Raw genomic sequence first — 24,776 nt, 5'->3', positions numbered from 1 at the left:
CAACCCCCTTCTCAAAGCAGGACCAATCCCCAACTAAATCAGCTCTGCCAGGCCTTTGTAAACCCTGACCTTAAAAACCTCTAAGGAAGGAGATTCCACCACCTCCCTAGGTAACCCATTCCAGTGCTTCACCACCCTCCTAGTGAAACAGTGTTTCCTAATATCCAACCTAGACCTCCCACACAGCAGCTTGAGACCATTGCTCCTTGTTCTGTCATCTGCCACCACTGAGAACAGTCTAGCTCCATCCTCTTTGGAACCCCCCTTCAGGTAGTTGAAGGCTGATATCAAATTCCCCCTCACTCTTCTCTTCTGCAGACTAAATAACCCCAGTTCCCTCAGCCTCTCCTCGTAAGTCATGAACCCCAGCCTCCTGATCATTTTAGTTGCCCTCCGCTGGACTCTCATTTAATGTTTAATAAGCAGTTTCTCCAGTTTGTCCACATCCTTTCTGTAGTGGGGGGACCAAAACTGAATGCAGTACGCCAGGTGTGGCCTCACCCATGCCGAATAGAGGGGAATAATCACTTCCCTCATCTGCTGGCAATGCTCCTACTAATACAGCCCAATATGCCATTGGCCTTCTTGGCAACAAGGGCACAGTGCTGACCCATATCCAGCTTCTTGTCCACTGTAATCCCCAGGTCCTTTTCTGCAGAACTGCCACTTAGCCAGTTGGTCCCCAGCCTGTAGCAGTGTATGGGATTCTTCCTTCCTAAGTGCAGGACTCTGCACTTCTCTTTTTGACATGCCTACGGCTTTTGGGTATTTAAAATAGTCAGTTGTGTGTAGAGCACCTCAAGTATTTAATAAAACTTTTTCTGTACAGGTTCTGTGCTGAACACAGCTGGCATCTCTACTGAGTCTGAAGTTAAAGGTGAGGTACTGAGGGGAGAGATAACACTTGAGCTGTTAGACTGGGTAGTGCAATGTGTGTGGTGAGTAGGGAAGCCTGGCTGTAGGGAGCTTCAGAACAGGAGCTGGCCACATCCTTTCAATTGTTTTTCAAGTCTATCACACTAAGGAACCCCTGAATGTTGCTGATCCATGTGGCTGAATTATGTGCATGAGTTTGGAATCACATTGAATTTCTGCCAAAAATAAATAAATTAAATAAAAATTCCCTTGTAGTCAGAAACTTAGAGAGACCGCAACTAAACATTTGTTTCTAAATCAGTTAGATTTCTTTGTGTGTGTGTGTGTGTGTGTGTTTTCTCCATTACCCCGTTTCCTGCCTGGTTTTTTATTGTTGTTGTATAAATAAAGCTCAATGTTTTTCATTGAGCTTTATTTATACAACAACAACAACAAAACACAACCCAAACTGTGTGTTTCTGCCAACAGTGAAGCCATCAGTAAACCTGAGTCCTACACCTACAGTTATGATGAACAATACGGGTACATTAATATTAAAGACTATACATCTGTCAATGATGTATTTCCTAAGGGCAAATAGGTTCAGTAATTCCAGGAGCCATTGAAAGGCTACTTCAGAGCACTCTTTGCTACTATCTACAGTTCATTTGCAAATTTGACACCATCAGATCAGGATTGAACAAAGACTGTGAATGGCTATCCAACTACAGAAACAGTTTCTCCTCCCTTGGTGTTCACACCTCAACTGCTAGCAGAGCACCTCACCCTCCCTGATTGAAATAACCTCCTTATCTCCACACTGATATATACCTGCCTCTGGAGATTTCCATTACTTGCATCTGAAGAAGTGAGGTTCTTACCCACGAAAGCTTATGCTCCCAGTACTTCTGTTAGTCTCAAAGGTGCCACAGGACCCTCTGTTGCTTTTTACAGATTCAGACTAACACGGCTACCCCTCTGATATTTGCTACTATTGTAATCTTTCATACAATTTCCCTAAAAATTTTAGTCTGAGCATTGCTTTTACAGGAGTCTGATTTCTAAATGCAAAACTCATTGACATCAGTGATTGCAGTTCTGTTCAATCTGTGGCAAGGAATTACCCTTTTCATAGAATCATAGAATATTAGGGTTGGAAGAGACCTCAGGAGGTCATCTAGTCACTCCTGTACTCAAAGCAGGACCAACCCCAACTAAATCATCCCAGCCAAGGGTTTGTCAAGCCGGGCCTTAAAAACCTCTAAGGATGGAGATTCCACCACCGAACCCATTCCAGTGCTTCACCACCTCCTAGTGAAATAATGTTTCCTAATATCCAAGACCTCCCCCACTGCATCTTGAGACCATTGCTGTTTGTTCTGTCATCTCCCACCACTGAGAACAGCCGAGTTCCATCCTCTTTGGAACCCCTCCCTCCTCTTCAGGTAGTTGAAGGCTGCTATCAAATTCCCTCTCACTCTTCTCTTCTACAGACTAAATAACCTCAGTTCCCTCAGCCTCTCCTCGTAAGTCATGTGCCCCAGCCCCCTAATCATTTTTGTTGCCCTCCGCTGGACTCTCATTTAATGTTTAATCAGCAGCTATGGAAGCTACTAAATGGCCTTACTCTAGTAAGGACAGCTAAAGTCTGTCTCTTGAAACAGTCTATTTGGATCATTTGAAATACTGATTACAATGCTTTTTACATCTAAGAATATGTCTACAGTGCAATTCAAAATTCATGGCTGGCCCCTGCCAGCTGACTCGGGCTCCCAGGGCTCGGGCTAAGGGATTCTTTAATCAAAGGTACTGCAGCATAGAGCTCTATCAAGTCAAAGAACTAATTATAATAGGTGGCAGCAGGAGTAAATTGTTATATGGACCAACCACTAGAGGAGGCTGCACAACACACTAAGACAATGGATTATATATGCACAAATAGCCTCATTGTACACACCGCATAACCACGTATTTAGATTTGGCAAATTCTTTCAGTTAGGCTAAGTGGATAAGACTTGGGTCTGCCATATTAGAGATCTGGGTTCTCTTCCTAGACAGTGTAACTTTCATTCAGGGAGGATGGGTTGCTCAGTGATAACTTGGGTTTCGAAGGGCACAGGATTGTTAACACCACTCAGTAGAAATAATCCCAGTTGAACTCCTCATCTCCTGGTTCCCAACACAAGGCACTTTCTCCTAGGCCAAAGGATACGTTGATGTGAGGGATGGAGATGCATAATTCAGAGTTGCACATGGCAACACCTTGCAGAGAATGCTCAGTGAGAACAGCATGTTTAGGGGTTTTATAAGTCACTCTAGGAAGTTCTGATGAGTAAAACTGAAGGGAAATGACAGATTTGCGCAGTTTGTAACTCATAGTGGCGGCAAGAGGCACCACATTGAGCTTTCACATCCCTGCTGCAGGGTAGCCCAACTGATTGTCACAGCAAAAGCCCATGTACTATATGTAAGTGGGATAAGTCTGTCTTGTCTCTAAAGATGCAGATTCCTAAACATTAGTTTGGCAAGCTCCTGGCTCTGAGTGGCCAGCTGGTGATGGGAGACTGATGTCATGTTCATAACTGCCTTTTCCTCTTCTTTTTGCCTTAGATATAATTACCCAGGGCAAACCCACAACTGTCCCTCTCGAAGGAGCAGAAATAACTGGTACTTCCTCAGGTATTGGAAGAACTTTGAGTTGCTAAAAGTCTAGAATTTGGGGCTCAAATTTCCACTTGAATAAAAATGAAATGTACAGTGTGAAAATCATTTTAATTTCTATAATTCTGCTATTCAGAGTTGCAAATATGATGATGCTCACTTAGCGCTTGCCTAAAAACTTGACAGAGAGCTTGTTGTTCATTTGCACACTCCATGCTCTCCTGGTTTTCCTGCCTCTCTCATTGTTTCTGCACCATTTCTTTTGGTTATCAAAGCCTTTTGGTGGGTCCTTCTCCTGCTTCCACTTTCCAAAGGATTCCCACAGCACTCTGACCTTGGCCCATTCCTCTCAATAGGAGAGTGACATGGCCAATGCCGTGGGTAAGAAATATTATTGTCTGGGCTGATTGATGGCAGCTCTAATGAGAGGGATGGGGGCAGGGACCTCCTTTGTGTTGTGTGGTTCTATATCGCTTAGCACAGTGGGGCCCTGAGTCATGACTTCAGCACGTGAGGGCTCTTGCGACTCAACTAACAACACTATTGGCTGCAGTAGAGGGCGGCGTGTGAAAATCTTCGATCGCTCTATGGCATCCAAGCACTGGTCATTTCAGTGGCACAAACTCTCTTTCTTAGATGTAGATTTTCCTGGGCCAAAGACAGTTAGTCTCCAAATCCATACAGTTATCCCAAGGAGGAGAATTCAGGAGTAGATAATTTACAGCTGAGAGAATTAGCTCTTGGAATGACGATGGGGGTAATGCACCTAATGCGTGTGGATCTTCTGCTTAGTGCAGACTTGAAGGTATACCCCACAGAGCGAAATATTAGAGAAAATCAAGTGGGTAAAACACCAGGAGGGGGTTGTCTCGAGCAGTTATTCCGCCTGACAGTGCTTTCACTGGCATGCTCGGGGGCTTTTCTTCAAATGTCTTGGGGAGAGAATATGAGCAGCTGTGGATTTGAGTCTTTAAAATTCAATATATTTTGTCTTGTGCTTGGCAAGATAAATTTCACTCCTGTCTGTTTGTGGGTGTTGATGTCTTTACATGACTGGAATCTCTGCCGGCTTTTTGGTATTTAAAATAGTCAGTTGTGTGGAGAGCACCTCAAGTATTTTATAAAACTTTCTTTTCTGTACAGATTCTGTGCTGAACCCAGCTGGCAACTCTGCTGAACCTGAAGGTGAAGGTGAGGTACTACGGGGAGTGAGAAACACTTGAGCTGTTAGACTGGGTAGCGCAATGCGTGTGGTGAGCAGGGAAGCCTGGCTGTAGGGAGCTTCAGAACTGGAGCTGGCCACATCCTTTCAATTGTTTTTCAAATCTATCACACTAAGGAATCCCTGAATGTTGCTGATCCATGTGGCTGAATTATGTGCATGAGATTGGAATCGCATTGAATTTCTGCCAAAAATAAATAAATTAAATAAAAATTCCCTTCTAGTCAGAAACTTAGAGAGACCGCATATACATTTTTTTCTAAATCAGTTAGATGTCTTTGTGTGTGTGTGTGTGTGTGTGTGTGTGTGTGTGTGTGTGTGTGTGTGTGTGTGTGTGTGTTCTCCATTACCCCGTTTCCTGCCTGGTTTTTTATTGTTGTTGTATAAATAAAGCTCAGTGTTTTTCATTGAGCTTTATTTATACAACAACAACAACAAAAAACAACCCAAACTGTGTGTTTCTGCCAACAGTGAAGCCATCAGTAAACCTGAGTCCTACACCTACAGTTATGATGAACAATACGGGTACATTAATATTAAAGACTATACATCTGTCAATGATGTATTTCCTAAGGGCAAATAGGTTCAGTAATTCCAGGAGCCATTGAAAGGCTACTTCAGAGCACTCTTTGCTACTATTGTAATCTTTCATACAATTTCCGTAAAAATGTTAGTCTGAGCATTGCTTTTACAGGAGTCTGATTTCTAAATGCAGAACTCATTGACATCAGTGATTGCAGGTCTGTTCAATCTGTGGCAAGGAATTACCCTTTTCATAGAATCATAGAATATTAGGGTTGGAAGAGACCTCAGGAGGTCGTCTAGTCACTCCTGTACTCAAAGCAGGACCAACCCCAACTAAATCAATCTAGCCAAGGGTTTGTCAAGCCGGGCCTTAAAAACCTCTAAGGATGGAGATTCCACCACCAAACCCATTCCAGTGCTTCACCACCTCCTAGTGAAATAGTGTTTCCTAATATCCAAGACCTCCCCCACTGCATCTTGAGACCATTGCTGTTTGTTCTGTCATCCGACACCATTGAGAACAGCCGAGCTCCATCCTCTTTGGAACCCCTCCCTCCTCTTCAGGTAGTTGAAGGCTGCTATCAATTTCCCCCTCACTCTTCTCTTCTGCAGACTAAATAACCTCAGTTCCCTCAGCCTCTCCTCGTAAGTCATGTACCCCACCCCCCTAATCATTTTTGTTGCCCTCCGCTGGACTCTCATTTAATGTTTAATAAGCAGCTATGGAAGCTACTAAATGGCCTTACTCTAGTAAGGACAGCTACAGTCTGTCTCTTGAAACAGTCTATATGGATAATTTGAAAAACTGATTACAATGCTTTTTAGGTCTAAGAATTTGTCTACAGTGCAATTCAAAATTCATGGCTGGCCCCTGCCAGCTGACTCGGGCTCCCAGGGCTCGGGCTAAGGGATTGTACTGCAGCATAGCGCTCTATCAAGTCAAAGAACTAATTATAATAGGTGGCAGCAGGAGTAAATTGTTATATGGACCAACCACTAGAGGAGGATGCACAACACACTAAGACAATGGATTATATATGCACGAATAGCCTCATTGTACACACCGCATAACCACGGTTAGATTTGGCAAATGCTTTCGGTTAGGCTAAGTGGATGAGACTGGGGTCTGCCATATTAGAGATCTGGGTTCTCTTCCTAGACAGTTTAACTTTCATTCAGGGAGGATGGGTTGCTCAGTGATAACTTGGGTTTCGAAGGGCACAGGATTGTTAACACCACTCAGTAGAAATAATCCCAGTTGAACTCCTCATCTCCTGGTTCCCAACACAAGGCACTTTCTCCTAGGCCAAAGGATACGTTGATGTGAGGGATGGAGATGCATAATTCGGAGTTGCACATGGCAACACCTTGCAGAGAATGTTCAATGAGAACAGTGTGTTCAGGAGTTTTATAAGTCACTCTAGGAAGTTCCGATGAGTCAAACTGAAGGGAAATGACAGATTTGCGCAGTTTGTAACTCATAGTGGCGGCAAGAGGCACCACATTGAGCTTTCACATCCCTGCTGCAGGGTAGCCCAACTGATTGTCACAGCAAAAGCCCATGTACTATATGTAAGTGGGATAAGTCTGTCTTGTCTCTAAAGATGCAGATTCCTAAACATTAGTTTGGCAAGCTCCTGGCTCTGAGTGGCCAGCTGGTGATGGGAGACTGATGTCATGTTCATAACTGCTTTTCCCTCTTCTTTTTGCCTTAGATATAATTACCCAGGACGAACCCATAACTGTCCCCCCCGAAGGAACAGAAGTAGCTGGTATTTCCTCAGGTAAATTGGAAGAACTCGGATTTGCTAAAAGCCTAGAGTTTTGGATTCAAATTTCCACTTGAATAAAAATGAAATGTGCAGTGTGAAGATGATTTTAATTTCTATAATTCTGCTATTCACAGATACAAATATGATGATGCTCACTTAGTGCTTACCTACAAACTTGACAGAGAGCTTGTTGTTCATTTGCACACTCCATGCTCTCCTGGTTTTCCTGCCTCTCTCATTGTTTCTGCACCATTTCTTTTGGTTATCAAAGCCTTTTGGTGGGTCCTTCTCCCGCTTCCACTTTCCAAAGGATTCCCACAGCGCTCTGACCTTGGCCCATTCCTCTCAATAGGAGAGTGACGTGGCCAATGCCGTGGGTAAGAAATATTATTGTCTGGGCTGATTGATGGCAGCTCTAATGAGAGGGATGGGGGCAGGGACCTCCTTTGTGTTGTGTGGTTCTATATCGCTTAGCACAGTGGGGCCCTGAGTCATGACTTCAGCACGTGAGGGCTCTTGCGACACAACTAACAACACTATTGGCTGCAGTAGAGGGCGGCGTGTGAAAATCTTCTATCGCTCTATGGCATCCAAGCACTGGTCATTTCAGTGGCACAAACTCTCTTTCTTAGATGTAGATTTTCCTGGGCCAAAGACAGTTAGTCTCCAAATCCATACAGTTATCCCAAGGAGGAGAATTCAGGAGTAGATAATTTACAGCTGAGAGAATTAGCTCTTGGAATGACGATGGGGGTAATGCACCTAATGCGTGTGGATCTTCTGCTTTGTGCAGACTTGAAGGTATACCCCACAGAGCGAAATATTAGAGAAAATCAAGTGGGTAAAACACTGGGAGGGGGTTGTCTCAAGCAGTTATTCCGCCTGACAGTGCTTTCACTGGCATGCTCGGGGGCTTTTCTTCAAATGTCTTGGGGAGAGAATATGAGCAGCTGTGGGTCTGAGTCTTTAAAATGCAGTATGTTTTGTCCTGTGCTTGGCAAGATAAACTTCACTCCTGTCTGTTTGTGGGTGTTGATGTCTTTACGTGCCTGGAATCTCTGCCAGCTTTTTGTTGTTTAAAATAGTTGTGTGGAGAGCACCTCAAGTATTTTATAAAACTTTCTTTTCTGTACAGGTTCTGTGCTGAACCCAGCTGGCAACTTTGCTGAACCTGAAGGGGAAGGTGAGGTACTGCGGGGAGAGAGAAACACTTGAGCTGTTCGACTGGGTAGCGCAGTGTGTGTAGTGAGCAGGGAAGCCTGGCTGTAGGGAGCTTCAGAACTGGAGCTGGCCACATCCTTTCAATTGTTTTTCAAATCTATCACACTAAGGAACCCCTGAATGTTGCTGATCCATGTGGCTGAGTTATGTGCATCACATTGGAATTGCACTGAATTTCTGCCAAAAGCGAACTAAAAAGCCCTCGCTTCTAGTCAGTAGTTTAGGGGGACCACAACAACTACAAATTTGTTTCTAACTCAACTGGATTTTTTTATGTGGTAATGGTGTTTTTCTACCTCCTTTTCCCCCAACAACCAGTTTCCTGCCTGGTTTTTAAAATGTTTTTCATTGGGCTTTATTTAAACCACAAAAAAAAAAAAAAAAAAAACTTTAATGACCAAACTACATATTTCTACCAACACTATGAAACCTACAGTAATGATGAGCAATATGGGCATACATGAATATGTACACTCCATTTTTCATATTAACATTAATGGCTATACATTTGTCAGTGTTGTATTTTTTGAGGGTAAATAGGGTTCAAAATTTCCAGGAGCCATTGAAAAGCCACTTCACAGTAACAATGAAGGTCAGGAGTGCTATTTTAATCTTTCATGTGTTTCCCTTAAACTGTTAGTCTGAACATTCCTTTAACATGAGTCTGGTTTCTAAATGCAAAACTCATTGACATCAGTGATTGTAGTTCTAAGCAGTCTGTGACAAGGGATTAATTAGCTATTCAGTATCTTCCACAGCCAGTGGTTAGACGATAAATGATCTTATTCTAGTAAGAACAGCAAAAGTCTGTCCCTTGAAACAATCTATTTGGGTAATTAGAAACACAGATTACAGCACTCTTTATATCTGTGATACCAGATAACATAACACTAACCTATGATGATATGCTAGGGCAAAAATTGTGGTACCTGGTCTAGACAAGCTGAGTATAATGATTTTGGCCTTGCTTAGCAATTTGGCAAACGTACGACTGGCCAGTGCAGGCTTGGGAAATGAGAGCCTAGAAGCATGTGCAAGAGAACCCTTAACATCCAGAAAACCTTTAAACCCAGATTGTGTCCTCCATTTACACAATGGTTTTCCTGTTGGTATTACAAGGTACAAATGTGTCCAATCCTTTGAAAAGCTGCTTTGCTTCATTATGAGATTCTCTAGGGGTGAGATCATGGTTTCCAACAGCTAATGATTATCCATTTTACAATGGTGGTGTTTATGTGACTACCTTAATTGTTCATTAATAGCTGGTATAATCTAGGGTACTAAGTGTAGCTTCATATGCATGGATTGTGGATGAGTTCCTGTAGGTTATTGACATGAACTTGGTTTCATATTTTAGCTCACATTTTTTGTTTCTCTCTTTAGGGCTTGTCATAGTCATTGCAATAGGCATTGGCACCGGTATTGGTATCGGTAAGTAACTTAAAATCATTCAATGCACTAAAGCTATGACGGTTTTAAGACCTGGAGTCAAGGCTTTTTTAATATTGCCCTTTATCCATCTCATAATGTTTTCCCCCTACTTAATTACTAAAGACCCTGGGATTTAGGGTCCTTGAACTTCTCTGCCATTTCTAACATGCTGTGGTGCCATGTAAAAGCACTGCCATTTTCTGGAGAGAAGCCTGTATTCATACTCCTAGCTGTTTTCTCTTTCTGCATATTCACAATATTTGCCTGAGCTGGGCAGTCTGCTGTGATTCTATCTGAAATGTGTTTGCACAATATTGGGGAACAAAAGGGGAGGGAAGAATCTCATTTTCCTCTTTATCCCCAGGGAGATCAAGAAAAGGTTCAATTGTGTAGCTCTGTTTTGGGTGAGAATACTTCCTCACCACTTAAGACTGTATATGTATGTCTGGTGCTTACCAAAAATGGAAAGGGCAAAAGCTAGGAAGGGAAGTTATAAAAACAGCCAAGAAATCACTTTGTAGGTTAGATTTGATAGTCTCATATTATACAGGAAATTAGAAGGCTGTTACTGAAGTTCTCGGCATCCAGAGTTAGTCAGCCTGCAGTGGTCTCCACAAAACAGATCTTGATTGTTCAGTCATCATGCTCGGCTATTGAGAACACATTTACCCCTTCTCTCCCAGAATTCCCACAGACGATGTAGCTTAACTTTAGGGAGCAGACTGTTCCCTATGTATGCACCTGTTCATCAAAGCACTTCAGCACATGCCTAAGTCCCACAGAAGTTAATAGGCATTCGGTCCTAGAGTAGCATTGTCAAGGAGCAGATCATAAGACCACTGTTCATTTGGAGCTATTACAAGCAGGGTTCTAGCACTTGCTTGACCACTGTCTCCATTGATCAGGCTTCTGAGCATATGCCAACCCAAACCATTCTGTAACCTACATCCCCGTCACATGGCTCTAAGATGCAGCTGACCCGGTGTGTGCCGATCGGGGAAACTGTGCTCAAATCTCAATAGCAGAATTGAAACATGGTTTTAGTTGGCTCAGTGTGACCCCAAAGTAGACAGATTGGTAGAAGTTTTCATTTTAAGGTTCAAGACTGAGAGAGAATCTGATGAATTTGGTCGCTTCTTTTTCTAATTTTTATTGATCAGTTTAAAATATTAGATCAATTGGGGAAGAAATCAAGCAAGCCATACTAGAGATTGAACATAATACATTCTATGACGCTTTGGTGGAGAACTTCAACACCTTGCAGGGGACTGAAGGGAAGAAGTTGAATTTAAGCTTGAACATCTTGGAGTAGATTGAATACTGAGCATTACTCTGGATGAGCTAGGAATCTAGACAATCCTTAAGCTGTACACAGAAGCATTAAAGACTTGATAAATTAGGAGATCCAACATCAGAACCTCTTTCTGGATTAGGGTAGAGAGTTCTTGTGTTGTTTGAGCTGGTATATGAGAGGGGCTTATTTATCATCCTAAGGGGAAAAAAATTGTGTCCTATGATGCAGATAATCTGTCAGTGATGATGAGAGCAAGTTCCAGAACTGTGGAGATTCAGACTTATCTTTTCACAAAATGTTATGTTTTATTTAACCTTGTTACTAAATTGCTCCTCTTTTTGTTTTTGTTTTCTTTAAAGTAGTTCTTGGTGCAGTTCCTGCAATTATAGCATCGGCGATTTTGAAGAAAAATAGGTAAGACAGCCCAAGATACAAGTATTTCCTTTTTGAGATTTACTCTGTTTAGATGACTGAGACTTTTCTTGCATGTAGCTGATGTCAGAAAAAATAACGTGTATGGTTCTCTGAACATTGCAATAACATACGGCACTGAAGAGATGGCATTTAGTCGTTAAATGAAGACGGTGTCTACAATTACTTCTCTAAAATTTATCACGAGCAAAAATAGAGAAGTCACAAAGCAACTTAAAGGGCCTGCTTTCTCCACTGACCCTGTTATTTCACCTAATGCTTGTTGGATACTCCCAGGAAAATCTATTCTGTATTAAAGAACACTAGTATTAAGAGAGCTGCTTGCCTTTGTCCTAAACATTTGTTAATAGATAACTATGTTTATCTATTGCATTTGCTGGAAAATAAGCATTTTCTGTTTATGCAGAAATCAGTAATGTATTGTGAGAAAATCAGTCTATTGAATAATAAGTGTTTAGAATAGAACTATGTTGTCAATTGCTTTATACACATACAGCTAAATTTCATTTGCTAAACAAAATAATAACACTACTTTGCAATATAATAGGGAAGTTTAACCTATGCTTTGCATTGACTTGTGGGGGAATGGACTAGTTACCATGCAGATTTTCTTGCATCCTGTAATACCACTGTTGAGTTGTGCAAAAGTATACATGGATGGGGGATGGGAAACAGGAGGAAAATTTGTCTCCTGAGGTTGTCATATTACATCTGACATATGATAGCTCATTGTCCTTTCTCATGAATTCCTAAGTAACACATGGTGTAGCTTATAATTGTCTTTTTCTTGAAATGTATCTGTACTAACTTGAAAAACCTCCTGCAGCAGTGAATTCACAAGGGAAGTTTAACTCATGCTTCCAATTGACTTGTGGGGGAACGGACTAGTTACCATGAAGATTTGTTTTGCATTGCGTCGTAAATGCAGGATCTGCTTCAGGGCACCAAACTATTATCTAGCTTCTCCTGCAACCAGCTACCCATACTTGATGGTTTCCCATACTTGATGGTTCCAAAAAGCATGCAAAAAAACACCTACTATAATACCACTCTTGAGTTGTGCAAAAGTATGCATAGATTGCGGGAGGGAAACAGGAGGAAAATTTGACTCCTGAGGTTGTCATATTACAGCTGACATATGATAGCTCATTGTCCCTTCTCTTAGAATTCCTAAGTAACAAATGGTGGATCTTATAATTGTCTTTTTCTTGAAATGTATCTGTACTATTACTTCAATAACCTTCTGCACCGGTGAATTCACAACTTCCTTAAACGTTATGCATGTTTCTTACTACTTGGTATATTCAGCAACTGAATATAAAAAAATTCCTGAAAACAGAAACCTTTAAAAAAAAATCCTTATTTTTAAAACAGCGACACAAAATTCTGGAAAATCAGCCCACAAACACATTACAAAAACATGGTTGTGGAGTTGTACAACTCCTTCCCCCTCAGCAACACCTTATCCCTCTGGTCTAAAGAGAAAAATGTACAGAGGATAAATTGTTTTCATATTATATGATGTCCCCCAAAATGTGTCATTGTTGGTTGCTTCCTCTGAGTATCAATAAAACAGCAATACTTGATTTGATCCCAAACAAGGTGAAGTCCAAAGCTTTCCCCCTCAGCATTAGCAGGTTTCCCACACACACCACACAATCCCAGTGAATATTTTAATTTCTTGGAAGTGTGGGACATACGGTTTTTTTTCAAATATGTTTTTGGTGTAATTTGGAGGAAGTTTTACAAAGAAAAACAATGTTTTATAATATCTTGCTCTTGCTACTGTTTAAATTTCCACCACTTTGCCGGTAGAGAATACGACAGCTTAATGCATGTTGCCATCAAAATGTCTTCTTAATAGCCTAAATTTAAACTTAATTCATTTAAAAATTCTAGTTTTATAAAAGCTCTCCTTTTAGAAACTATTAATTTTTTCTGTCTTTTATTTTATTTTATTTTCTGTCTTTTATTTCTGCAAACATATTTTATTCAATTAGCGTTCTCTCCCTGAAGCACCAATTTCCAAGAAAATATGAACTACCAGAGGGTGAAACAAAATCTAAACTGGGTCTTGAAAGGCATATTTTGTAATAGAAAAATATCTTCCTCCACCTAAAAATATGTAGATGGTGTCTTCTGATTCTATGTTGTTTGTTAGAACAGAGTAGAATTATACAATACATTCAAATTGAGAATATAATCTATAGGCTCTTACTTTTTCTAACCTTTTCTTTCTTGACGTGAACTGAAACGTTGCATGTGACATCATTGTTGGGTTAACCACTAAAATACTAGATTTCTTCAATATAATGTTTTTTCTCTGCAAACACAACAGACTTGAACATTGTGTGTTCTTTCTAAATGAAGTTGATTGAAAACCGGTATCTGTCTAACATGTAAATCTCATCTCTATTTCATTACTTCCATATGTCCATTTTAAGATTGAAGGAGCAAATCAAATTTTGTTCTTTAGGTGAAAAATAAATTCCTAAAACAATAAAGATTATAAGCAAATATAAGATTTTATCCCGTATGGGGGACATGTACTAGCAGTTCATCAAATGGATTATACAGATAGGGTAAACTAGTCAAATTCATCCCCTGAAGAGCTTTGCTCTCTTTGTGATATATACTAAAGAGGTTCAGAAGTTGATTTCATAAGGACTTTAGTACTTTACACGGTATTTGCACTAGCCATTGTTAAATAAGATTGATATTCAATATGACTAGTCACTGAAACTAATATCCCTCTTTAAAAATGTAGTTTACATAAATCTATGTAGATGTCCACTCCTGACACAGTGGGGAACTTCCAAAGGAATTCCTCAGCTCAGCTTTATTTTATAGTGAGGAGGGGGGACATGGGGGGCCCAGGAAGAGTTTGGTTCTTTTATGTAAATAACGTTTTTCATTGTTTGTCCTTGCAGTTACTAACTCTGCTTACTAATTAGCCCTAGCCTCTGTCATATCCATAATACATGTTTTCTCCTACTTTTTCTATCGTTAGAGAAATATTACGAACTTTGCTTTAACATGAAATCATTTGAAAATATATTTCTATTGTATGCTATTGTTACACATCAGGTAATTTTTTTTTTCATTTAAAAAGTTAACATCTACCGACTTTTTAATACAAAAACTAATGTTTGTTCCTGAACGTACTGGAAAGTACAATATATGAAAAGCTTAAAGTATCCTATAGACTGAAGTCTAAAGCTGTAGAAGACTAAAATCTATAACTATTTTGATTTTAACCGTTATCTTTTTTTTTTCCAGGATGAAGGTCGATGTTAGCTAATGGCTTACAAATTAACAGACATAATATTGGAAGAAAAGAATGGAAAAGTTAGGAAATGAGCTTCATATATTTGCACTGAATTTCTGTAGTGAAAATAGACCCCTCTCGGGCAACCAGAGTTCCTTTCACTACAACTTTTCTCCTCTGAACTGGAATTGTAATCGGAATCCACTACATTTGAAAAAAGCAAAAAGAAAAAGGGAAGTGGATCATCCCTTTTGTCTTTAAAAACTGGTTTCTGAAGCAAGCAAAAGCATCAGAATTACTTGCTGTTCTGTACACACGGCTGACTCCTTATTCTGCCTCTCCATAGTGCTAAATGTTTCACCTGTTAAAGAACATGTTGGCCATCTGAGTGTGGCATAGTTTGGATTGTGGGTTTTAGCTGCAGGTGGCAAGAGAGCCTGTTTAGATGCCTGCTTACAGGCTTCCATCATGAAGTGTGTAATACTAGTCTTCAAACCCAAATGTAAAGATGCCAGACTCTAAATGGAATGTTGATGTGACCTTTCTTCAGATTTAGATTTCATCTACAGATTTTTGTTGAAGTGAGAATCTCTTCAGATAAATCCACCTTTTGTTCCCAGCTCTATAGCTTTGGTTTCTTTTTACAAATTTTCTCTTAGGGGAGACACTATATATCAGAGTGACGTGTGTGAATTTACATGGGGTTCCAGAGATGTTCAGAATACTCATCACTGAGTTTTTAATAAAATTTACTGAAAATAAGGCATCCTGTTTCTTTCCCTACAATCAACTAGCACTTTATAAGAAGTAAGCAATAAGATCAAAAGTGTATTCCATAGCAAGTTCTCCAGTGGTTTAGTGACTAAATTAATTTTATGTTTTAGTCATCAAAAAATGTCTTTGGAGGTCCGAAAACAAGCTTTTTAAATTCAGGAAATGGCACTCTCTGCTGGTAAAATAGAGGTGATTGTAATCCAATACATTATTATACATTTATTTTATAATTTAAAACATGTTGTTTATATTCTTTTTTATAATCACAACTATGTTGAGTTTTGTTTAGCAATATGCATCAATCTTTGAAACTGTAACTGAAGGAATTTGTGGGATTTATGTAATCTTTTTAATGTGTTTTTTAAATAAAAGGAATACTGAATGAAGATTCTAATATCCTGTCTTTTTCCATACTTATTACTATAAACTGATTATTTACAGGTGATGTTGAAATCTAGCCTTCTATCCTGATCCAGTCACTAGACCTCAGCTACGAGTCCTGCTGATTTTTTTGGCAATGAAGTAGCAAAAAGAAAGGTTAAGAATGTTGGAACTGTGAAAACAATCTCTTATTATTTCTAGTTAGGGAAAATGAGCCTTGCAGTCTGTCCCAAGGGGCACAACGAGGCTATTGTGATCCAAGTGTGTCTCTCTAATCTGGTGGCTTTGGAATTAGGTTTCTCTGAAAGGCCAAGAAGGAATATTTAAGGAGAGGGATGGGCAGTGACTAGGAGATTTTGGAGTCTCATTTCCCATCAAAGGTGTCTCTCCTTTGATGAGGTGCTTTGAAATGTGTAACTATTTAAATATCTCCCACATTCGGTCACAGATGAGACCTTCAAATGCAGGTTCCACAGGGAAGGAAATGACAAAAGGAAGGGATCATAAGACTGAGGAAGGACACTTGTGTGGTACTTAAACTACAGGAAGAGTAGAGAGACGCGGGTGTTTCCAACTCTGCTTTTGGCTCTACTGCAAATTGCTTTATTTATTTGTACTGCAGTAGCACCGAAGAGCTCCATTTGTGTACCAGGACTCCATTGTGCGAGGTGCAGCACAAACACCGAACAACAACCAGTCTGTTGTAGCTACGTCAATACCCCCTGTCCAGTCAGTCTAGGTCAAAGGTTTTCAACCTGTGGGTCCGCAGACTGTCTAGAATTTCCAAAGGGGGCCGCATTTCCATTCCAAATTATTTAGGGGTCTGCACATGAAAACAAGGTTTCACTGGTCTTGGTCATTGTATTGCTGTACTTTCCGTTAGCGTATGTGGTGTATGCTTGTTTCACTGCACTCCACGTCCCATTTGAAAGCTGGATTTGGTTCAAATGGCTCCTTAGGGACTGCACACCTGAGAAGCAGCTGCTTGTTTTAAATGGTGGTAGATGTTTCTTGAAGGCTGGATCCTGCAAGTGTGCTGAGCACCCTCTGCTACAAGGAGTGGACAGTGCTTAGTACCTTGCAGGATGAGATTCTGCAAAAGGATTTTTCTGTTCAGCTTGGGTTACTGTGAAATTATACTGTTAGAATTCACCACCACCCTTCACTTAAGAAAGCTGCAAAGCAGGTAAGCACATCTCGCTGCCGGAAATGAAGAACTATGCATCCCGAATGTTGGCGTTTTGGACAGAGGGACTTTACTACATACTGTTTTGTCTATGGATGTGTATGAGAAACACAGCACAAAGGGAGAGACAGAGCAGAAACCAAGACAGCATCAGCTGGTAACTACGCTGAGAAAAGCCTAGAAAATGGAGGTTTTGGGGGTACTCTGCTAGCTGAAATAGGTTTGGTTCTGCGAGAAAGGAAAGGGGCACACAGTTTGCTTCCTCCTGTGTTGAAGGAAACAGGACTTTGTACGTTCTTTGTAAATAAACAAGATTGCACCAAAGGTACCAGACTTCCATCATCAATTTCTCCTCCCCATTTGGAACAACCTCCAAGACCCCAAATTTTGGCTAACTGCTCAGGTCAAACAAGATAACAGTATTGACTCAAAACCAAGGTCACTAAAGCTTTACAGTAGAAAAGAGACACAGCAGTACTACTCCCAATCATTTTGTATTTGGACATGTTCACACCAGTCACTGTATTTCTTATATACCTCTGGCATATTTTCCTATAAACTTGTTCACATTTTGTATGTCTATAACATGAACGGAGTATTTCCTGGGGCCTGAGTGAGTGCGGCTGTAGGCTGTTTACTCACTAGATGTTTCCTTTACGGATCTAACTTCAGTTTTGTTATCACATAATTGCCTTGATTATATCTCAAGGGGAACCTTAAATTTTTACAATTGTAATCTGAATTCAGTGTTACTGAATGGTGCCAGGTTAACAGCCCTGCAGACCAAAGTTCCCTGTCCCACTCCATGGGAGAAATCCTCCTTCTATTTGCTGAGAAGGGATTTAAGCTCACTGGTTGAAGTTGTTCCACTTTAATTAAACTATTGATTGGGCCTGAGCAAGTATTAAGAGTAAGAAGCCCTCCATAGCACAGTGCTTTGGGTGTTCACCTGGGCTGTCAAACCTGTGAGTTCTGTTCTCCTCTGTGCCTGCGGAAGTGAAGGGCTTTTGGAAAAGTATTTGCCACCTCTGGGCACTTTTAATAAAACAGGAATCACTCTTTTGCCCCCTGCAATCAGCTATCTGCCCAGGCAGTGGGAGATCCCATTTCCAATCCCCTTTCTGTGAAGGGATTGGAACAGGGCTCTCCTACCTCCCAGGGACTGCCCCACCCGTCTCTTCAACTCCCCTCCCCATCCACCTGCCCCACCCATCTAGAGGTGAGAGACCCCTGTCTAAGACCCCTCCTTTTCCCAGGAAGACAAGGGCTCCTGTAAAGCAGAGGTGAGCTAAACAGGAATCTGCCACCTGGGATTTCCCCATTCAAACGGGGAAGAGGGAGGATTCTGAACCAGGAAATCCAAACATCTCCCACTTCCTAAGCAAACACCCAACTGCTGGACTATAGAGCGATCCTAGCCCTTTTCCTGCCCCAATTCCTAGTTAAGTAAAGGAGAATGGCTCCAACAAGCAAGACTAAGGGAAATCCCTGTTCAAATGAAACATCTCTGGCATTAGATGGGGGACTTGAACCAAGCAGGCCAGCACCCCAGGCAAGTAATGGAACCACTGCACTATAGAGAGCTTCTTTGGCCTAAGTCTTGCTTTGGCCCAATTAACAGATACTGAAAGTGGACCAGTGTCAATATGGAAACCTCAGGGCTGTCAGTGTTCAGATCCCATCTCAGAAAGGCCAGAGAAGAGCTGAACAAGGGTCTCTACCATCCCAGGTACTTAGCCCAGCCACTGTGCTGCAGAGGGCATCTTACTGTTGAGTCTTGTTTTGGCCTAATTAATAGTTGAAGTGGAACAGCTTCAACAAAAAAGCCAGAGCAGCTCCCCTGTTCAAAGCCTGCTGCACTAACTGGTAGACAGGAGACTTGAACCAGGACTGCTAACAGCCCAAGGAAGCACCCTAACCACTGCCCTAGAGACGGCATCCCATAATGAGCTCTTGCTTTGGCCCAATGAACAGAAAATTCAAGTGGCACAACATGAAGGCCTCAAGGCTGTCATTGTTCAGAGCCCTTCCCATGAGGCCGAGAGAAAAACTGAACCCCGGTCTCTACTATTCTGGGATTACTCGTCCCCCTGCACTAGATTCCAGGGTTGCAGTTGTGCATGTTGTGGGTGCAGCACAGGACTGGCAGGGAGGCTGCGTGGGTTGTTCTCTGAGCTCTGCTGTTGTGTATGAGCAGCCTTATCTCTGCTATGTCCTAACTTTTAGCTGCTTGACTTTGCAGCCAAAATCAATATGAGCAGAGCTCTCATTGTATGAAGTGTCCCAGTGTATTTTTTCTTAAATGTAAGGCATTTTATTATATAACTAACACCTACTCCCTCTGAACTCTCACCCGGCTACATGGCTGTACAGGCTACTACCACTTGAGCTACAGAACTAACTACATTAACTCACAGCAGTGGAAAGTTGTTATCTCCAAATGGATGAGGGAAGCATGGCTCAGCTCCCCCTCTCTCCTCCACCATCTTCCCCATGGACAGCTGCTGCTCCTGCCCCCTGGCTCTGGGAGGTGTAGTAGTAAGAGAAAGCCTGGAGCCCAGGGCCTGGTACAAGGCCTGAGGCCTGAATCAAAGTCAGCAAAAGCCATACTCTGAGCAAAAGTCAGGCCGTGTTGCACGTTCCTTGTCCAGTACATGAACTTGGCAAAATTGGACTGGCATTGTTAAAACACAGACACCCGAAGTACTAGGCACTAGGTATTTATGTAAACACATTCCAGAAGGCTTGCACAGATACAACCCGACATAGATTCATGGCATAAACATACTCCCTAAAGATAGGGACACACTGACCCCTCCAAAGCTAAGGACAGGACGACAGGACAATAGCTAGAGATGTTTTGTTCGAACCAGCAGGTAGAGTCAGTAACACGTTGGTCACACATCAGGAGTGCAATATGTAACCTGTTTGTATCAATGTAGAAAAGAAGAGTTGTAGGAGCAGCATCTTTGTCCAGTCTAGGGGGCAGCAGAAGGGCCCGGACATACCTGTGTTCGTATCCCTGTGGCATCTGTCGGGCGCTAGGACCGTGCCTTGTTGACAATAAACCTGGTGGAGCACCTTTGCCTCTGAACCGAGTCTATGATTTTTCTGGGCAGTTCTATCAAGGTCTGCTGAGCTGGGTACCTGCGCAGAGCCAGGACAGCGTTCAGAGACAACAGGAGGATGGTTGTGTAGACCATGACCTGGTTCTCTCTTCTCCCCTGCCCTCTTGCAGTTCCCAGTGCTGTGTCTGGTACAATTATTATTTTGGCAGGCTGTCAGCAATTTTCCTGGAGATGCCCGTGAGAGAAGGGAAATGGTAATTTCTAGCAGGTAATAAGTCAGCCAGACCTGAATGGAATTTCAAAGCTGAAAGGAAAAGGTGCTCCTATGATCTGAGGGCTTTCTTCTTGTCATACCTCAGAGGTCCGCTGTAAGCAATGGAGGTGTTAGAATTTCCCAAAGAAGTTCACAAGTATTTTTATACAGGTTGGCACATTTAGGCAACCTAAATATGAATCACTGCCAGCTCCCTCTCTAACTTAGAAATAAATAAAATAGCCTGTTAAGGAAAAAATAAGTCTGGTCACAGTTTGATAAATACCAGCCCACATCCTCTTAGATCACATGGCCATTGCTGTGATCTGGCCACTCCGTTCCACTGAAAGGAAAAGTCTAGAACACTATCTTCATTTCAGAGTAGCAGCCATGTTAGTCTGTATCCGCAAAAAGAACAGGAGTACTTGTGGCACCTTAGAGACTAACAAATGTATTAGAGCATAAGCTTTCTTGGGCTGTAGTCCAAGAAAGCTTATGCTCTAATACATTTGTTAGTCTCTAAGGTGCCACAAGTACTCCTGTTCTTTTTACTATCTTCATTATCTATTTTATATTGTCAATAAGAATTTGGGCTTCCCGTCTGCAAGCTGTGCTGGGTGAGCATAGTCCTGCACCTCTACAGAGCGCCAGTGAAATCAGTGGAGGTTTGTGAAGTCTCATGATCCTGGCAACATACAACAGTTTACAGCAGGGTTAGGCAACCTATGGCACGTGTGCCAAAGGCGGCACGCGAGCTGATTTTCAGTGGCACTCACACTGCCCGGGTCCTGGCTACCGGTCCGGGGGGGCTCTGCATTTTATTTTAATGTTAAATGAAGCTTCTTAAACATTTTAAAAACCTTATTTATTTTACATACAACAATAATTTAGTTATATATTATAGACTTATAGAAAGAGACCTTCTAAAAACATTAAAATGTCTGACTGACACGCGAAACCTTAAATTAGAGCGAATAAATGAAGACTCAGCACACCGCTTCTGAAAGGTTGCCGACCTCTGGTTTACAGGAACAGAACCTGAGATTGTAAACTCAGTCTATGGGGCCATGTCTACACTTAGGCCATGTCTATACTACAAAGTTAAGTCAAGTCGACATCCAGCCTCCGATTTAAGCAAGTCAAGCTTGCATATCCCCACTATGCTCATTGTGTCAGCGGAGTGCATCCTCACGAGCAGGGCTTGCACCAATGCACGGAGCACTGCACTGTGCATGGAGTCAAGTGGAATTTTGGGTTGGGCTTGCAATGCCTCACGGCAGCAAAACATTTGCACGGGTGCTTATGGGAACAAGGCGTTAGCCTCCCAGGATGCACTTCCCTTCTTCCCATCCCTGAAATCAACAGCAAACAAACCAAGCCTTTTTCGTGCTTTTTTTCATAAGCCTGGGTTACCTGCACAGATGCCATAGCACGGTAAGCATGGCCCCCGCTCAGCTATACACTGTTGTGAACATTACAAACACCTCGTGCCTTATCCTGCGGTATTCACACAGCCGATACAGGCGCTGCCGCACGGAACAATGTGATGCCACGCAAGCAGCCCTGCTGGAAACAGAGAGAAGAGCAATTCACAGTTGCTGGTGACAGTCACGCATCACCTTGACACGGCTGAGTTCCTCTTCTGGGCCTGGGAAACAAGCACTGACTGGTGGGACCGCATCATTATGCAGCTATGGGATGATGAGCAGTGGCTGCAGAACTTTCAAATGCGTACGGCCACTTTCCAGGAACTGTGTGAAGAGCTTTCCCGAACCCTGGAGCCCCAGACTGCTACCGGTCAGTGGGGATTCAATTCGGAGTGAGTAAATCTAACATGGGATCTGTTGTGATCCAAGTTTGCAGGGCAGTCAACAGACTTCTGCTAAGGTTAGCGACTCTGAGCAACATGCAGGACATAATGGATGGTTTTGCCACAATGGATTTGCCTAATTGCGGTGGGGCTATAGACAGAATGCATATACCTATCTTGGCACCAGACCACCTTGCCAAAGAGTACATAAACTGAAAGGAATACTTCTCAATGGTGTTGCAAGCACTGGTGGATCACAGGGGCCGTTTCACCGACATCAATGTGGGATGTTCGGGAAAGGTGCATGATGCACGCATCTTAGGAACTCTGGTCTGTTCAGAAAGCTGCAAGCAGGGACTTTTTTTCCAGACTGCAAAATAACCATTGGTGATGCTGACATGCCAATCGTGACCCTAGGAGATCCAACCTACCCCTTGCTCCCATGCTCATGAAGCCGGACACAGGCAGCCTGGACAGCAGTAAGGATGGGTTCAGCCATAGGCTGAGCAAGTGCAGAATGGTGGGAGAATGTGCCTTTGGACGTTTAAAAGGCCGCTGGCATTATTTGTTTACTAGGTTAGACCTCAATTCAAGCAATATCCCCATTGTTATTGCTGTGTGCTGTGTGTTCCATAATATCTGTGAAACAAAAGAAGAAAAGCTTCCGGCGGGGTGGGGGGGTTCAGGCAGATCACCCGGCAACCAATTTTGAGCAGCCAGACACCAGGGCAATAAGAAGAGCACATCGAAGAGCTCCCTGTCAAGGTGATGTGTGACTGTCTGCAAATTGCTCCACTCTCTGTCTTCCAGCAGGGCTGCTTGTGTGGCATCACATTGTTCCATGCGGTGAATAAGGCCATGAGGCCTGTGTTGTAGCTTTTGTGAAGACATCCTTGGGATCACTGATTGCAACTTCAGAAAAGCCCCCTGTCCTCTAGCAACCTGGATGGTGCTTGAGGACAGGCACCAGTGTAAAGCCCCCCAAATAGTTTGATTTTTACAAAAGCGGCACCGGGTTGGGCAGGAAGGGAGAAAAATAGGAAGCTGACCCCCCCCCCCCCCCCAATACCCTTTTTTTCAAATGCTGGTTGAAATACACCGTGTGGGCAAACTTTTTGGCCTGAGGGCCACATCTGGGTATGGAAATTGTATGGTGGACCATGAATGCTCACAAAATTAGGTGCAACAGTGCGGGGGGGGGGGGGGGAAGGGGCGTGAGGGCTCTGTCTGGAGGTGTGGGCTCTGGCATGGAGCCAGAAATGACAAGTTCATGGTGCGGAAGGGGGATCAGGGCTGGGGTAGGGGGGCTGGACATGGGGTCGAGTGAGGGCTCTGGCTGGGGAGGTGGGCTCTGGGGTGGGGCTGGGGATGAGGGGGTTTGGGAAGCAGGAAGGTGCTTTGGGTTGGTATCGAGGAGTTCAGAGGGCGGCAGGGAGATCAGGGCTGGGGAAGGGAGACTGGTGTCTCAGGGGTGCAGGCTCCTGGCAGCGCTTACCTCAAGCAGCTCCCGGAAGCAACAGCATGTCCTCCCACAGGCTCCTACATGGAGGCGCAGCCAGGCGACTCTGCACACTGCCCCGTCCGCACGCACCGCCCCTTCAGCTCCCATTGTCTGCTATTCCCAGCCAATAGGAACTGCAGGGGTGGGATTTGGGGTGGGTGGGCTGTTTGTAGAGCCCCCTGGCGGCCCCTACGTGTAGGAGCCAGAGGGGGGACATGCTGGCTGCTTCCCGGGAGCCACGCGGAATGGGGCAAGCCCCCGACACTGCTCCCTAGCTGGAGTGACGGACCAGCACAAGCCCCCAACCCCGCTCCCCGGCGGGAGCTCCAGGGCCGGATTAAAATAACCTCATGGGGGGAGGGATAGCTCAGTGGTTTGAGCATTGGCCTGCTAAACCCAGGGTTGTGAGTTCAATCCTTGAGGGGGCCACTTAGGGATCTGGGGCAAAATCAGTACTTGGTCCTGCTAGTGAAGGCAGGGGGCTGGACTCGATGACCTTTCAAGGTCCCTTCCAGTTCTAGGAGATGGGATATCTCCATTAATTTAATTTAAAAAAGGTCTGGCAGGCCGGAGTTTGCCCACCCGTGCAATAAACGGTGATCCCTTTCAACCACAACCATGGCACACTTGGGAAATCGTGGTTGTGTGTCCCAGATTTCACCAAACAGGGGTGAATTACTTGTTGAATTGATTGCAGTTTAAGGGCTAGCACTGAAAACTTCACCCGTTTCCCCTAGGTGGCCATATGTGATATCACTCTCCTGAGGGTAACAGAGGCAGGAAGGGAGCAGATGCTGAAATCGTCTGGGTACAAACCTGGTCTTTATGCTGCAATGCTGTGTGCCGCAATGATGCCAAATGAGTTAATACCGGAGTGGTGTGGGAAAATATCCTACCACGGTGGTTTGCAGAGTACCTCCATGAAAGCTTCCTAGAGATTTCTATGGAGGATTCCTGGGCCATCCCAGTGCACATAAACAGACTTTTTCAGAGAGCACCCTGTGCATAGATGGAGTGGTCATTGATACCCACTACACCTACCTTTTTGTTGAAAGTAAACATTAAAAATAATAGCATGTAACCTCTACGGTTTGACTGGAAATGTGTAAGCACCAGAGGTGC

The 24,776-nt window shown here is 43.0% G+C and overlaps 2 protein-coding genes across 4 annotated transcripts in view; both read left to right on the top strand.

The window, feature by feature from the left end:
- LOC101943449 (complement receptor type 1-like) overlaps positions 1-24,776 on the top strand; it is a 431,031-nt gene that overhangs the window by 112,942 nt on the left and 293,313 nt on the right. The gene's annotated exons all lie outside the window — the stretch shown is intronic.
- LOC112060902 (complement receptor type 2-like) overlaps positions 1-24,776 on the top strand; it is a 111,499-nt gene that overhangs the window by 22,085 nt on the left and 64,638 nt on the right. Inside the window, exons 7-14 of one of the 3 annotated variants that reach the window (XM_065594578.1) lie at positions 830-877; positions 3,466-3,534; positions 4,660-4,707; positions 6,979-7,047; positions 8,171-8,218; positions 9,640-9,687; positions 11,341-11,395; positions 14,693-15,846. In XM_065594578.1, coding sequence (XP_065450650.1) covers positions 830-877; positions 3,466-3,534; positions 4,660-4,707; positions 6,979-7,047; positions 8,171-8,218; positions 9,640-9,687; positions 11,341-11,395; positions 14,693-14,714 — 407 coding nt within the window. In that variant the 3' untranslated portion in view covers positions 14,715-15,846. Of the gene's footprint in view, positions 1-829; positions 878-3,465; positions 3,535-4,659; positions 4,708-6,978; positions 7,048-8,170; positions 8,219-9,639; positions 9,688-11,340; positions 11,396-14,692; positions 15,847-24,776 lie in introns of those variants that run through there. The other 2 variants (XM_065594580.1, XM_065594579.1) reach the window with 2 other exon arrangements.

This window comes from Chrysemys picta, chromosome 4 (assembly GCF_011386835.1).
Source record: "Chrysemys picta bellii isolate R12L10 chromosome 4, ASM1138683v2, whole genome shotgun sequence".
Lineage (NCBI taxonomy): Eukaryota > Metazoa > Chordata > Testudines > Emydidae > Chrysemys > Chrysemys picta.
The sequence above is the reverse complement of the archived record's forward strand: the minus strand, read 5'-3'. Positions and strand labels throughout refer to the sequence as shown.